The 17049-nt window shown below is 38.9% G+C and overlaps 1 protein-coding gene across 2 annotated transcripts in view; it reads right to left on the reverse strand.

The window, feature by feature from the left end:
• Positions 1-457: 457 nt before the first annotated feature.
• Positions 458-17049, reverse strand: part of SNX2 (sorting nexin 2) — a 49671-nt gene continuing 33079 nt past the window's right edge. Inside the window, exons 7-16 of one of the 2 annotated variants that reach the window (XM_018571160.1) lie at positions 15726-15804; positions 15016-15091; positions 12431-12544; positions 12115-12208; positions 9491-9696; positions 6398-6541; positions 5715-5726; positions 4267-4347; positions 2813-2884; positions 458-946 (exon numbers count right to left, since the gene is read on the reverse strand). In XM_018571160.1, the coding sequence (XP_018426662.1) occupies positions 896-946; positions 2813-2884; positions 4267-4347; positions 5715-5726; positions 6398-6541; positions 9491-9696; positions 12115-12208; positions 12431-12544; positions 15016-15091; positions 15726-15804 (929 nt within the window). In that variant the 3' untranslated portion in view covers positions 458-895. The remainder of the gene's footprint in view (positions 947-2812; positions 2885-4266; positions 4348-5714; positions 5727-6397; positions 6542-9490; positions 9697-12114; positions 12209-12430; positions 12545-15015; positions 15092-15725; positions 15805-17049) is intronic. The other variant, XM_018571169.1, reaches the window with a different exon arrangement.

Genomic DNA, 17049 nt, shown 5'->3' on the forward strand with positions numbered 1-17049 from the left:
TGTTACTCATTCAGTCTGCAGTTTCTCTCCCTACAAAACATGCATTTCTTTATGGACTCTAACACTGTGGTTCTTTGGTAGTTTTTCAGGCACTTGGCAGGCAGTTCTGAGCCCTTCCCATACTCCCTGCAAACACAGAGTCTAAAATAGTTAAGTTCACACTTTGTGCTGGTCCAAATGCTATCTGCAGCATTTGCTATTGCTTCCCCCAGCTGGCCAATGTCACCCATTTTCCTGATATTGTTGCAGACAAGAAAGCTTTCCATAAAAAAAAACAACCCACTATATTGGATTTTCTTCTGCATTACAGAGACACACAGCCTTGCGATAAGACACAATATTCCCCTGATCAGAGAGAATTACATTTTTACAGGGTATTGTGGGCCACAGACTGCCACACATACACAATATACTGTATATCCATAACACTACAAAATAAAACACAAACACAGAAATTAGCATTTCACAAGGAATATACCTTTAATATTATAATCACAAAATCATAATATCTGTACAGGAATGTGTAAGTGAACATTTATAAATGCAACAATAATTTGCTTCATAAAGATAAGTAAATTTAATTTGACAGAATTGATTTTTCAAAAGAAAATACTTCAAAGTAAAACTTTCTTGCCTTCATCTGCACTTGTTAAATGCAAAATAGTAAGACACATTAGTGTTCAATTCAGCAAAATATTGCAGAATATCATGCTACAGTCCATTGGAATGGGTCAGGACATGCAGCACTTATTAAAACGCAATAGTATATAAAAAGAAGCCACATGTTAATAAAATATAGAGTGGTTTATCTTGATATTTTCTTTGATTTAAACATGATTTTATTGTGGAAGGCGATGAGAATGAATTCATGAACTGAGCGTGGAATATTCTTCATCTAAGCTATTGCTTTGGCTTCAGGTAGAAAGGCTTCCCAATACTTTATGAGCTATAGGAAACAGAAAGACAAAAGTTAAAAAAATGTTTTAAACCAAAATCATATAAATTTAAAAAAGTGTTTAATACAAAAAAATGTTATATCCTCTTATAAAATATCGACTTTACTTCAACAATATCTTTTGACCTGTTCCGTTATTTATCAGCCTGATGAAAGTTATGTAATTTCAAATTTTGTTTCCTTAGAAACCACTTTCCTAACTTCTGGATGAGAAACTTGCATAAATATATATATATATATATAATATATATATATTGAGACAACCCTCCTATATCCCTTTCCATTCCTTTTAAATTAAGGCATGTCAGGTAGCGAGAAAAGGGATGACGTACAAGATGGATTTGGAGCCGAGCTATGCAGAAGGGAGATTCTATACACTGCAAGCCTGACCCTCCGGAGTTAATGCAAGGGTGCCAGGATTCAGCATTCAAATCTGCTAGATTCAACCACTCTTGGTAGTGCAGGCTCTTCAAGGTTGCCTGGAGGCCCAAAAGCCACAGCATTCCAATCTGCTAAATTCAACCAGTCTTGGTAGTGCAAAGGCTGACCCAGCCCTCCGGCATTTCCAGTTGACAAATGAGGCTACACATCATGGTGATGGGCCAATAGGAAGGCGCAGAAGAAGGTGGGCCACCCTTCCAACACAACCGGGGAGTGTCAATTCTGGTAGATTAGAATGCTGCTGGTTTCCAGATTCCCTGGATACATTAGAATAGTACCAAGTCACCTATAGATGCTTACATTACATACACTGCCTGGCCAAAAAAAGTCGCACACGCCAATACTTAGTTGGACTGCCTTTAGCTCCGATTACGGCACGCATTCACCATGGCATCATTTTGATAAACTTATGCAATGTCACAACATTTATTTCCATCCAGAGTTGCATCATATTTTCACCAAGATCTTGTAGTGATGATGGGAGAGTCGGACCACTGAGTAAAGTCTTCTCCAGCACATTCCAAAGATTCTCAATGGGATTTAGGTCTAGACTATGGTGACCCATACATATATGAAAATTATGTCTCATGCCTAATAAGCTTTTTCAGCCTGATAAATCCTGGCATTGTCATCTTGAAATATGCTTGTGCCATTAGGGAAGAAAAAAATCAATTGATGGAAAGACCTGGTCATTAAATATAGTCAGGTAGGCAGATGACCTCATTTTGTGGGGACATAACGTTGCTGAACCTAGATTATCCAATGGAAGGCTCTGACATATTTGCTTAGCTAAATCCAAGTGGCAACTTTTTTTTGGCCAGGCAGTGTATAGTTACTATTTACTAGTTTTTTGTTTTTTTTAAGTCTCTGTAACTTCAGTCACTTTCATACACAAAAGCATTTCTATATTAAAGAAAAGCCGCGTGTGGTTAGCTGCAAGCCAAGACATTTTGTATGAGGGTTTTCCTGATATCCTAAGTGTTTCTGTTCGAGGAAGTTACCCATTCTTCCAACAATGACAAATACCTGTATAAAATTTATTTTTGACTAGCACAACACTTGTAATAATCCATTTTCAATGCATTGTCGATTATCTGTTGGCTTGAAAATGGGAATCATATGGTAGTTGGCAAACCGCTATAGGTAACCTAAGTGTATGGCCAATAAATACATTGAAATCTCTGGAACAACACCACTGGAAAACAGGTGCATCCATATAAATCTGTGTTTAGCCTTTAATTTCCCAGAATCTTGTGACATCACTGTGGTATAAAACTTTTGGTGCCTACTAGAACTGTGATGACACGGACTTTAGTTCATCCCACAAGAAGCTTTCTTTGTTGTCTATGGTTAAACATTGGCGCATTAAAGAAAAAACACACACACACACACACACACACTTTTGTTTCCGCTCACCTGTTGCTGTGTTTGTACTAAAGATTCTAAATACTTGATAATAACTGCTTTGAAGTCTTTCACTCGATCTTTCTACATGAACAAAAAGAAAAATAGGATTTATTAAAATGTTAAATGAAAACAAACATTAAAAGTTTATCCTCTTCATCCTGAAGCAGATATGTGAAAGAATTGTCTCACCCATCTTCCCCGTATAAGAAACCCTCTTTGAATGTAGGCTGAGATTGCTGCACAAACCAGAACACATCTTTCTCTTCATTTATAGCCACTTTTATGATCATACAAGTTGTGTTTTATTTATTGTGCAATTATGAACATACCCCTGTCACACAAGTTTAAGGCTGGTGGATATTTTCATTCAATTTTCCATGTGTCTCTCCTGACAAAGCGATGACATACACTAGCATAGTACATAGGTAGCTCTGAGAAGTCTGAGACACACGTCCATGTTTGACTTGTGAATAACCAACCTCCCCCAAGTACATGACTAGTTAATGTGTATGTAAACCCTTTATGCTATGCGTTAAATACTGTTAATCTGCAGAGTTTATGATGAAATAATCTTCAGTAGCAGAAAATGCTTGCCTAAAATCCCTTGATTATTTTAGTGGTGGTCACGCGAGTGCTATATCTTTCCCGGGCTCCGATGGGTGGTTGGGAAGACTGCTTATAAGGATCAGTTGGCTCCGTAAATCTCTACAATCTCTGTGTCAACCAGGAGCGGGCACTGTCACTGGCTGACTACAAGATTACAGATACCCTCTGTGTGTTAGCACAGTTACCACAGTGTAGGTCCCAAGGCGAGGTGCAAGCACACAATCTGAATATGCGAACATGAATCCGATTCCATAGCCAGCAAAGTCAGGAAGCCAAGCATTGTGAATGGATCTAGCAAGATCACAAAGTATTTATTCCAGGTTTTAATGCATACAATAAGAGCCTGCATTTTATGAAATGTGAAGGACAGCGGGTGCAAAGTTTATGATTTAACATTTACATAAGTTTTAAAACTGTAAAGCAGGCACACAGGACTTGTGGTGGTGCATTTCTGCAAAATCCATTACTTGACCATCCACCTTCAGACAGACAATCTCCTCATATTTGGTGCTGGCTTATCGCCATCTATAAACTAGAAATCTTTTCATGTGAAACGTTTCAGCACACATTGCACCCAGTAGATATTTAGAAATGATATATCATGTACATCTATTTTTCTGTATGACCAGCTTATAATAATTTACAGCTGCTACAAAATCTGGAGCATTTACACAAAGCAGACCCATTCCTGTACTGGAAAGACTAAAACAGATTGACAGTTCCGCTGTTACCCCAGTATTATATGAATCCGCTTTGGTAAATCAGGCTGAGCAGCAAAGCTCAGTTTTGGAGAACACATTGAAATACAGATTTACAGTATCTAGTAATATTGGTTTATTTATAAAACCCGCATTTACCTCAAATCGTCCTAATTCCTTGCGAATTGTTTTTGAGATCTGCTCGAAATCTCGTTCACCTTGTTGAACTTTTGCTTCCCACTTAAAGAAAAAAAAGTGAAAGAAATTAGCAGCTGCAGTCCAATTGAAATGTATAACACAGCTTCTCTTCTTGTGCGGTAGAGGACAATAACTGGCGATTATTTCTATGACACAAGATGACGTTACTGACAATATGATTTGACATTACGACAGACAAATGCTGGAACCACACTGCCTGTGATCTCTGGTATACCACACACCCCTTGTTGTTTGTATTGAAATAATCGTAATAAGGACACCTCACATATCATCTGGTCCGTTCTGTACCTGGACATGGACTGATGACACATAGGAATCTAAATTCTGAGCACCTCTACTCTTAGTGACAAAGGACAAGGGAGAATATTTTGGGCACCTCTGCTATACATTTCTGATTAGAACATGAACAGAGTTGGTGGTGCGTTCTTTTTGTGTGTGCGTCAAGACCTGCTCTGCTTTAATGGAAACCTATCATGAATGAGATGTATTGGCTGCTTTTACTGGCCTCCTGTTGAAAATCCTAGATGCTTGTCTTACTGATCCTCTAACTTCATTACATTCTGAATCATTGACCTGCCAAGTATGCAGCCAGCGAAAGCTAAACTCCTGACCGGCATTCTTGTTTCAGGTCAATGCCTCAAGTTATGTCCACTAGCATTTCCAGAAGGAGGTCTGTATCTTTCTCATGATGCATAAAACAAAACACATATCTCTAATAAAAGGTAGCAATTATGTTCAAGAGGAAACCAGCAGCACCACGCTTTAAAAAAATCCTCCATTTGTAAGGTACCGTAATATATAACTTGTGAATTTTACCTTTCTGCTAAAAGGTCATTGTTGTGCACCTCTAGTTTACAATTTGATGAACACGCATGCCATGTTCAATTGTATAGGAAGCTTTAACATTTCAGAGAACACAAAACATCATTTACAGAAACACACAGAAAACACAACGTCGTACAAGTGTACCAATAAGTAACACAATACAAACATAAATGTGTTTTATAGGATTAAAATGTATTCAAATAAAAACAGGCGGAGCCTCTCTTTCTGATATAGCTATAATGTACAAAACATAGAAGACGTTCACAATCCCAGAGACCTCTCACTGCTCACAAATTTGAAGGACCCCGTGATTTAAGAGATACAATATAGCAGATGGCTGTAGAAAAAGAGACCATTCAGGTTACTACAAAGTGTCTACACTCCAATCCATCGCACTTTTGAAGTAGAGCTCCAGCAACACAACATTTCCGTACTACTAAGAACATAAAAGAAAACATGTACAAAAGGGAACAAAGACAATGGCAGTAATAATAAAATACATCTAATCTAGCCCACAAATATTACTGCCAAACAAGTGATGTGTACGATGAAATATTTCCTACCTCTTCAATCTCCTTCATGAAGCATAGGGAAGAAATGATCAAAAATACATTTTTAAAAACATTTTGCAAAGCTCAAGACAAGGGTCGCTGATCATATAAAACAAATTCCATTATGTACGTCCCATGGTTGGTATTTTAAACAATGTTAGAAACAGATTGCCGTGTCAATAGTTCATTCTACCACTCCGTTCTGGTACAAAAACAATACTAGTCCTTAGCTTTACAATGCACAAAAATGAATAATGCTAACTGGTATAAACTGGTGCTGCTGGCTAGTCTTGCCCATAACAGACTACACATATTCAACGTCAACCCTTAGTAGTCAAAATAAGACTCTCCTATTCAAGCAACAAAGAAGCCTGCATCAGATCACAGGACTCCTATTGAACTACTTGTTGAATGAATCCAGGCAGTGCGCTGCGTTAAGACTATGCAGTTCATGGTACAGGATGACTATATTCTGCAGATCTTGTGTAGTACAGCTAAGAGTGATTCTGTTGCACTAGACAACACTGGGTGACTGTTTTCATATGCAATGATCAGTCAGGATCACAGCCTCAATTGATGCAAGGAAGACATAATATCAAGACTGGTTCAGAAGTCAGTAAATATCTATTACAGAAGTAAAGGTCTTAGAACAAGACTAACTTGGACAACTGTAATGCTAACCACTCATAATGTACCTCTTTGATTTCATCCTTTGCTTGCTGGAGCTTGTCAGGTTTGTTTGCAATCTGTAGCTTGGCTTCTGCCTCTCGCTTCTTCTGTAGGTTAAGTTGAGCGTCTTGCCATTTTTGCCAACATTTAATTCGTTGGTCAAAAACTCCCTGCAACAGTAATTAACCAAACTCTCATTCAAAATCTCCAAAATGGCATTTCCCATATAGCAATGTACTCCTTTCAAATAATAAGGTTGGAAATAAGATTTCAGTTTGCAGTATTATGGGACATGGGGTCTGTCACTGAAAATACAAATCAAACAATAAAGCTTAAAGTCTTTTCCCCCTACTTTATATTTGTTCCACGTTCCCATTCACATAGCAAAACAAGCAAAATAAATCTGCTTACAATTTTTGTGCTTTTACTTGCTTACAAATCCTACCTAGCTTTCCCCCAATGTAATACTAAGGAGGGGTCTGTTGAAGTTAAAGTGACACTAAACTCGAGTTAAATCTTAAAAACTATTAACAAAAATGTATCTTATTTGTGTATCACTCGGCTGTAGATCCTCAAATCATCTCTGAATTGGTGTTGACACTGTGCTTCCTTCTGGAGGGTGGCTACTTTTATTTCCCATGGTCCCTGTGTGTGTGTTGTAAAGTAGCCACCACTCCAAGCTGGCTCCTGTGATGGACTACAATCTCACATTTCGTTTGTAGATTGTAGTCCATCACGGGACTCAGCTTGGAGCTTCTGAGTTTAGTGTCACTTTAGGTTTACTGAACTCTGTCTGTACTGTGCTGGCAGATTTCATCTCATTATCAGTTGTGAACTAGATCTGAATGCCGTCTGTCCTAACAAAGGGTTAAAGATTTAGAAGCATTGCATGTTAATAAGAAGCGCAGTCTGTGCCTCTACTTTCAAACTGCTCAGAGTAGCCTGAAATCTACAAAAACATCTTCCCCCAAAGAGACATCTTAAAAGGGAAGAAATATTTGTTTAAAAGTGTTTTTAGGTATGCTATGTGAATATGAAAAGAAACAGAATTTGACTACAAAGGTGGAAATACACTTTAAGCTAGCCATATACTGGATGATTTTCATACAAACATTTATACAAAAAAAAAAATCAATTTTGCTTGATTTTAACATTCAGTATTGGAATAAATGGAGTTTGCTGAACAACAACCATATTCCCTCTTAGAATCTCATTCATTTGAAGTTTCCAGACTGCCCCTTTTCTTTTATTTTGTAATGACAGTCAAAAATGGTTGTTGATTTCACCCCATTAACCATAAGAAAATCAAAAGTTCCCCAAAAAAATAAACTCTACTGGTGTATGGCCAACTTTACAGAGTAAGGCAAACAGAAATGTGCAAAGCACAGTAGCACATATCAGCCAATCAGAATGTATCTTGCACTGATCCAGTTGCAGTAAATTGAAGCCTAAGTAGTAGTTGTACAGCCTCAAAGTTCTTTGCACTTGTATACTGAATAAGCCAGAATGTGTTTATAGGATTTCCTAGTATGCATGTCATGTTTATCACTATGGGGGGAATTTATCAAAACTGGAGCAGACAAAATCTGAAGCACATTTGCACTGCAGCCAATCAGCTTTTCTCTTTCATTTTTAAATCTTACCTGAGCAAACTGGAGAGAGATGCTGATTGGTTAGCATGGGCAACTGTTTCAGATTCTGTTTGCTCCAGTTTTGATAAATTCCCTTCTATGTGTATTTAAGGCAGAAATTAAGTTTTTTTTATTTTTTTAATTAACCCTTACAGTGGGGCTACTCCTGCATTGCAAGGGTTAACTGCTCGTGTGTGTAGAGCTGCCTAAATAACAAAGATATACTCACCTAAAGCTCCGAGCCAGCCAGCTGTCATGACAGCCTGTCCCCTCCTCCACAGTACATTGGAATGTTCTTCAGCAGCCTCACGTCTATCCAAAGTGTATAGACTTGATAATTTACTGGACCTTAGACTGCTGCAGAGGAGGGGAGTGTCATTCCAAGGACCGTTGTGAGACAAAGCCGGCTCAGAGCTTCGGGCGAGTATCTTTTTTTTTTTTTTTAACCTAGACACAAATGAGCAGATAAAACTTGCAGTGCGGGGGTAGCACTACTACAAAGATTAATAAAATAAATTCCTGGAGTTCTGCTTTAAGGCAATGTACGGAATACAGGAAATTGTTAAAGAATGTCAATCCCTTCCCAGACGCAACCTGTACAAAAACCTCTTTCCAGCAAGTGCCCAGTGCTAGGAGTACGTTTAAAGTGTGCAGATCATTCTAATCTCCTTGTGAGATTGGTAACCATCCAGCGTAGTCTTTGCCATCAAGTTTACAGCATGAGTAACCCTTACACTGCCAGGGCTGTAACTATGTTACAGCATGCAAGTGAAAGGATGTAAACAAACCCATTTGTTTATTGATAATCCAGCAGCTGGCAATCTTTATGTAGAAGTGGTCAGGGCAGCTGTACAGCCTCCCGATGACTACTACACCATTGTGGCACAGTGTGATCCCTGGCCTGACTTGTTTATAGACCTTACAGTGCTCACATATATATTCAAAAACCTACATATATTTGGGGTCCCTTAACGTGGGGTAAATAGAACAAATACTTTGGCGAAACTATTTGTAGTAGTCTTACATTATACACAATATGTTAATATGTCAAACTGCATTTTCTCCATTTCTTTGTTCATTACAAAAAATATATTCCGGGTATTTGAAAAAACAAAAATGACCAAATGAAGGCCCCATATGTGCTAAAAAAGACATTTCTAAGGTGACAATAGTGCTCAAGAACTGGTCCCATATGGTGTGCTAAATATAAACTTTGGCAGTCTAGACTTGAAAACTGGTCTCAAGATGAACGCAGGTACTTGCAAACACCATAAGGTGCCAACACTTCTGCACTGTTGTTGCTATAAACATTTCAGACCAAGTCAGTATGACTAAAGATGTGTCACTGTGTGTGTGTGAATAAGGGATACCAAATAGTTAAATATGATGTGAATGTTCCTTTTTAATGTAATCTCCCAAGATCATGCTAGGTCTTAGGTTTTTCCTTCACATATATGACTAGAAAAGCAGGTAGCAGCTGAAACTTACTTTCACAGCAGCAATAAGTCGAATATAGTCACATAACAGTTCTGAAAACACATAGAAGTCTGCAAACGCCTGCTCCTGATGTAACTGGTCAATCTTTTCTTCAACCTCGGCAAGCTGGGACAGTGCTCTGGATAGAGCTGTGTGGTCCTCAGAATTGCCCAGCATAGCAGCACTCTTTGCAAATGCAGCCGTGTTGGCTGACAGTTCTATAAAAGAAGAATACAATACAATGTAGTTGTTCATTTTTAACAAACATGGCAAATACATTTATCAAAATATACAGTTGTAAAGACCCTCTACTAAGGGGATCCTACTTCGATACCTACTACCATTCTGCAAAGAAGACTACAAACTATTACTACCAGCCGTCTTCAATAAGATTCGCCACAAAGAGCAAAAAATGCTCCACATTTGTTTTTCCTCGACTCTCAGCACACCAGTACTTCCCTACGTGTTTTGATATGCAAGTACATCTCTAGTCAAACTTCTTAAGTTTAGAGAGTGTGGGGAACAGAACCTCTATCGAAAAAAAAATGTCTCTGTGTCCCAGAGATTTTCCTTCACTTCCTGTCTACAATAGGCACACATGCTTCAATAAAAGTGTTTCCCTACTCTATTTTATTGCCATTGTGCCTTGCTAGAGAGACTTTAACTTGCTTCCTATGAAGGTGAGAATGCAGTCACCGGGTCTGGAAGTCAAAAACAGGAACTATCACTGTTATCTAAAACTCAAGTCTTGGCTAGAGAAAAACTTTAAATCCTCAAACTGCACAACTCCATCCGAGTGGTCTGTACACATTCTTAAAATCACTTAAATGGCTCAAACATTCTGCTATGAAGTAAATATAGGTCTATCTGTAGATCAGCTTCATGAACATTTCTAGCAGCAAAGGGCCTAAACAAAATCATTCACACCATAGCAAGACAGGATTCCAAATATTACTATTTTGTTATAATATTCTCACTTAAAGTGACCAAACTCAGGAGTTACATTTTAAAAATGCATGCAAATACCTTCACTATTAACAATACTGGACTTTATTTGTGCATCACCGCTCGAAGCTCACTCCTGTGATGGACTTCAATCTCAATACAAATGACTAAACTAAATGTGAGATTGTAGTCCATCACAGGAGTGAGCATGGAGCCTCTACTTTATAACACACACAGGGACCATGGGGAACAAAAGTAGCCACCCCCCCCCCAGAAGGAAGGACAGTGTCAGCACCAATTCAGAGAAGATTTGAGGATCTACAGCCGAGGAGTGATACACAAATAAGCTACAGGTTTGTTAACCCCTTCGTGACTGACGACGTACGGTGTACGTCGCCAGCATCGGGGCAAGCTGAGGTATTTGAATGCATTTTTAACATTTAACTCCTGAGTTTAGTGTGACTTAAACTAATATAACATAAGGCCTTCTGGAAAAGCCGAGCTGTTTAAATGCAAAACCATTGCACCAGGGATCACAGCTACACCATGTCCCCTGTCCACAATACAAAGCATGGAAAGATATTCACCAATTTCATGAACTTTAAAAGGACTTTGACAGGCAGCAGACCTCTTTCTGAGACTACTAAAATAGGGTACACAAATGATGTCATCTGATATATTGAGAACATCTGAAGTGCATAGGTAAAGTTTTTAGAGATGCAGACTTAGCCAACCTCTCTTTAACAAGCATATCAATGAACTGGCTGCAGTGCTAGACTCCTACTCAGCCTGATGACAAATTCTTTATGAGTGAATGCTTTTCTGCATGTAGATGCCATACCATTGCGATCACCAGCCATGAGAGACCTACAAGACAGCATAGCCTTAACCTAGAAATTACCAGTCAAGAACTTTAAAGTCAGCCATACTGGTACTGAAAGACAAGGTCTTGCAGAACCTACTATATGCAATCAACAGAGAAATGTACCCCCTTAAACTAGTTGCCCCACTTAGTAAGAGCCCGACCTTGCCATCAACCCAATTCATCTTTATGGCAGTGAAGTGTGGACACCAATCCAAATAAAAAGAACATTCCTCTCTGGATTTCGGCAACCAACTCATTCAAATACAACAGAATACATCAAACAGTGATTGTTAGACTGAGCTGCGTGAATTTCACGTAATATGTCAAATGACAAACATACAGTTACAAACCAATGGCCCAAAATCATATCAGTATAAAAGCCCTACAGAATGAAGAGGCCTAAGGTAAACCATGTGCTCTAGAAAAATGGTGCCCAAATTATAAAAGATTTAGTATACTGTGTCAATCTTCTGATTAGGGGGAACTGGAGAAGGCCCACTACATACTATAATGTACCATGCTTAGTAGTTCATAGATTACCCCCAACCTATAAAAATTCTCCACTTGTAACGTTTTTGGTTCTGCCACCAAAGATTATTTGTAATGGTGGGGAAGGGGGGTGTAGAGGGACAGAAAGGGAGAGTGTGCAGAGCAAGGGACAGAGTGCAATATAGAGCAGAGACAGAGATATACAGTATATGGGAGAAGGCGAGACAGAGAAAGTCAAGGGGAGAGGAAGAGACAACAAATACGAGAGAGAATGGCTGAAGACAAAAGTCATAAGACAGACATATATTAAACATTCTGCATACACAGTTACACAAACCTTTGCGGTGGCACACCAAGGCTTCAACATTGGCGTGTAGTTTCCTAAGATGTTGATCTAGATTCTCAAATTGCTGCTGCTTTTCTTCAAACCACTGACATGGAAGAAAAATGAACAATTTATCAAGGAACAAAAACTCTGTTATGTGAAATTTACTAGTGGCTGACAAGCTTGCATACAACCGTTGTGGTGAACAGAGCAAAATAAATAGTGTCAAAAGGTGAATTATATTAACTTTCTACCTCTTTTAGCTTAAAATGCAATTGCTTAACAGAGTAAGGACATCATTATGCAATTCAAAAAAATCAGCTCTTACAGCATCCGATTCATTCATCTTGATTGTCATTTTGTTGACAGCGTCTGCAGCCTTGTTTACCATCCTCAATAATCCTGCTCCACTCAACGCCTGGGTGCTAACTGCTCTCGGCAGCTACAATTGAATGACAAATAAGGGCAAACAAACCGGTTAAAAGGTTGGAACCTTAACAGGGCCCCAAAGTGCCAATAAAAAGGATGTTACATTTTCTTCACTATATTACATTTCAATAGAGAGTAAACCCATTTTTTCTGATTTACTGCATCCGCTGTCCCAGTGGAAAGGATGAAAAAATAGAATTTTCATTTGTTCTTTTTACATATAAATGAACAAGCAGAAAATTGTTCTAGGTCAATGGAAAGAAAGCCCCATAGCTTAAAACAGCCTACCATGGTCTCTAGCACAACGATTTTGCTTTGGAAAAAAGAAACACACTTTTGAAAAAAATAAACATTAAATATATACACACACCTATATTGGATTGGTTTTATATATGTAGGTTAGGCCATTATCTAAATATCAAATACAAATAAACCTTGCGCCAGATGCGTAATAGCAGCAACACTAAAACAATATGATCATATTATTGAAAAATGAATGACACGATTTTATTAGCTAAATATGTTGGCCATTAGAATTCACTGTATAATGTGAGCTGAATGCATATGTTCATCAGATGTAATTATGAACAAATTGCATAAATATGAGGTTTTGCCAGAATGATGACTGGTGAGTGAAGACCCGGGATTTTTGCCTATAGGGAAAGGCTACTTTCCAGGTACTGGCTTCAGTTATATGGCATCAGCTTGCCTGTCTACTTCTACAAAAACCTAAACTACTGCATTAGTGCAGGAGCACAAATCATATCCCTCCCCATCACTAAGGAGTCCTTTTACCACCATAAAATGGAATGCATCAGCAGGCCATGTATTATGGAGCACACGTGTATTGCTAGGCTAGTATATCATCTTCATATTACTTTATCTTGGACTGCACTAGGAATGGATGGTCATGAGACTGCAAGAACTGAGGCAATGATTTCTGTAACCTGTCATCTGTTATCAGTTCTGTCATAAGTAAATATTTGTTATTCCTTTTTGAGTGCGTTATGTTACTGGTACCATGTTGAGAGACTTAAATCTCATGCGAGTTTCTTTGGAGTCACTGCAAATTAATTTAATTGCCAGTTGCAGATCTCTTGAGGCTCTGATCACTGAATTAAAAGTCTAAGCACCAAGCACTACAAATGGTGGCACCACTGAGAGATTCTTTATTTCAGGTCATGAGATCAAGCTGCAAAGCCTACAACATGTAGTCTACTGTGGCAGTGTGTATGTGTAATCTGCACAGCTAATATGATACAAAAGGTACATTTCTGGGAGTAGAAGTGATAATAAAAGTATTGGATCCTAACCACCTGCCCATTATAATTACACGGACGGACGCTCCCGGCGGGTGGACGTGTATTTACATGATTTTGTTGGATCCTGAAAAATTATTCTAACAGTTGGTACTGGCTATGACATACAAGCGTTCGGGCCGCTCTACAGCGGCAGATCGCTTGTATGATGGTAATGTGCAACCGCCCCCTTCGCTCCCCCACCTTCCCCTTCACCGCCGATGCCAGTTATCCCCAGGCTCCTTACACTAGGAATGGAGGAGAGATCAGCATTTCCCCACTGCTGATCTCTCCTCCGATGCTTGAAGGCGTATGTGATGTGTATTACATCACTTCCGCCTTTAGCTGTCATTTCTCTGGCTGTTATAGCCAGAGAGGAAGGTGTGAAGCAGATCTCTGGTGACATTAGGGGTCTTAAAGACCCCTGATGTCTCCATAAAGAGGACCTGTCATTGTATATTGGCTATCAAATAGGGGGCTTGTTACCATTTTTTTTTCCAAGACCAAGTACTTTTTCTCAGGTACTTGCCAATACCAGTTACCGATACTTTTCCTTACAGGGACATGACATTTTTTTCTAAAACAATACAGACTAATGATTTTAGGGCAGTTTCTTTATAATTATGAAGAACTGTAACTCAATCCATGATTATAGATGTCCTGATACAAAAATAATTTTAACCAAAACCGTATGGGACAGTGCTTAGAAGCGCTTCTCATTGGTCAGCGCGGTCACCTGACTGCACTGACCAACAAATGCTCGAGTAAAATTTAAAAATCCATAGCGCAGGGCTGCACTGGACGGCAGTATGGGGTAGAGATAATAAACCTCTACTGGTGGAGGGGAAAAACCGTTCACCAAAAGCCCCTATGTGATATCATTGGGAAGTGACAAGGTCTCTTTATGAGCCTGCCATCCTATACAGAAGATACAGCACAGCATTGTGCTCTATCTTCTGTACAGCTCAGGAGATATATGCCCTGATTGCCCGGGAAGCCGGCTCCATGCCAGCAGAAGCACCAGTACCGAAAAACCGGTAATGTGTGTTTATTATAACCAACAATGGAGCTTGTAAAACCCAGATGTAGCCAACCAAATCATACTACCTTTTTACGTAAACATTCTATAGATTACAATCAAGAACGTACAAATAAAAAATAAAAACTATAGAATAGGTAGCTGTACCTCATTGCTTTCCAAGAACTGTCTGAGGTCTGGATCTTGCAACAGAGTAGGATGTTTGGCTGTTCGTTGAAGATATCTAGAGTTCAGAAAATAGAATACAAAATCTATTACTACAGTAATATGCTCATGACCAGAAATGATGAGGGCTTAAAAGGTCAAGCTCACAGAGTTTCAAGCAAAGAAAGAATTTTATGCAAAGGACCTTCGGAAAGAACCCATAGCAGTCAAAAATCATCGGTTACTTTCTGTTCTAAAGTGCCAAAAACTGTACAATCCTTCCAGAAAATCCTAAATCTTGTGAGAAGACTCTTCTGCAATGTGCGGGGAAGTCTTCTTATGGGATTTGGTAACCTCAATGTTCCAAGCCAGGTGAAAAGTAAGTATATTTGGTAACTTATCTTCATAGTTTTTTTTTTTATTCAATTTTTTTTAACCATTTTGATGCAGTCTTTTACCAGGGGGGTAGGGGCTGATTTAATAAGACGACCTTGGCTTTTTAGTACAAGGCATGCTTTAAGTAAATGTTTTGTAAATAAAGCAACAATTACTGCGTAAAAGTACACGGAAGTCACATGAAAGGAGGAAGTGATTCTTTGTAGTTTCCTCAGCAAAAAATACAGATTTCAAAATAGTTTTTAATAAGTAAATAGCGGGGCTTTTTCGAGGCGAAATATTGGGCGTTTCTTTGGAAAACAGTCACCAGACAATACCTTTCTAAGGCAGCTCGTCTCTTCTCAACAAATTCATTGGACGAAGAGTCTTCTTTTCCCACTTTAACTTTAGTCATCCCTTTAGAAAATATAAAATAAATTAAACATATTCATGTCATCTGTGTGACTGAAAATAAACACAATTATCTGATTGCGTCTTCACAAGCAATGTGAGAGCATATCCATTACTAAACAAATTATATGAAATATTTTCACTTTACCAACATATCGAGATAATAAGTTCATAAACATGTTTTACAGTACTAAAATTTTTTTTATATTTCCATTTCTGGCCAGCAGGTGAAGCTCTAGGCTTGTTTTCAAATTTCCATGTCTGTTCTTAGCTGCTCTGTTGGGAAAAGCCTGTGTACAGAGCCCAACCTAAAATGTACACACAGAACCAAAAGAACTCAGATGAGTAACTCATCCATCCTCCCTGCTCTGTTTAGGGGGAGGGGGAATCTTTTTCACATTTTTTTTTCTCTTCACTTCGCTTTTCCGGGACACCAAGTGAATGGAAATCTCCATGACAAGACACAGCCAGCAATTCATAAACAGACAGGGGTCTTAGTTATTTCCCTACTAATCCAAACCTAAAAGTAAACATTTTTTGGCTATATATAGACCATAAACTAGGTATGCGCCAACATTTCAGCTGCCAAAACATTTAGTCCGAAAATTGTACTTTTTGGGCAAAATGCAGAGCCGAAAATGTGGCCGAAAAATATGTACATCCCTAGATTCTCTCCTCCCCGCTGGCCACCAGTCTGTGTCCTCTCCAATCCCCGCAGCCTGTGTCAGCAGAGGCAGCAGGGATCAGAGGACACAGACCGGCACCGCGAGGGAGGAGAGAAACTGTCAAGAGGCAGAGCAGGAAAGACACAGCTGTCACAGGAGGCCGAGCTCTCCTCCCGCACCACACTGCTCGGCCTCCAGTGACAGGTGAGTCAGGATGGAGAGCAGAGTACAAACACTTAGCAAACAGAACTGATCACTAGGTGTTTGTGAATAACTGAGGACATGGTATGCTTACTGTGTCCCCCGTTATGAATGAAAAGAAAGTGCTATACATAACTTCCTGTTCATTCAGGATTGTGGACATAACAACTAATATTATCTCCACTGCTTATGCACAGACAGGAGCACTCAGTATAGAGGCTTCCTGTTAATTCATAACAGGGGCTGCAGAAAAAAAAGAGATTGAGGACACAATCTCTTTTTCTATTTAAAAGGGAAATATCAGGGGGTCTAACAAGAACCCTGATATTTACCAGAAGCCCCAAAGTAAAAAATAAATAAAATAATTTTTAAAAGCTTGGGGGGG

The sequence above is a fragment of the Nanorana parkeri genome, unplaced genomic scaffold (assembly GCF_000935625.1).
Source record: "Nanorana parkeri isolate BGI_ZX_2015 unplaced genomic scaffold, ASM93562v1 scaffold40, whole genome shotgun sequence".
In the NCBI taxonomy this organism is placed as follows: Eukaryota; Metazoa; Chordata; class Amphibia; order Anura; family Dicroglossidae; genus Nanorana; species Nanorana parkeri.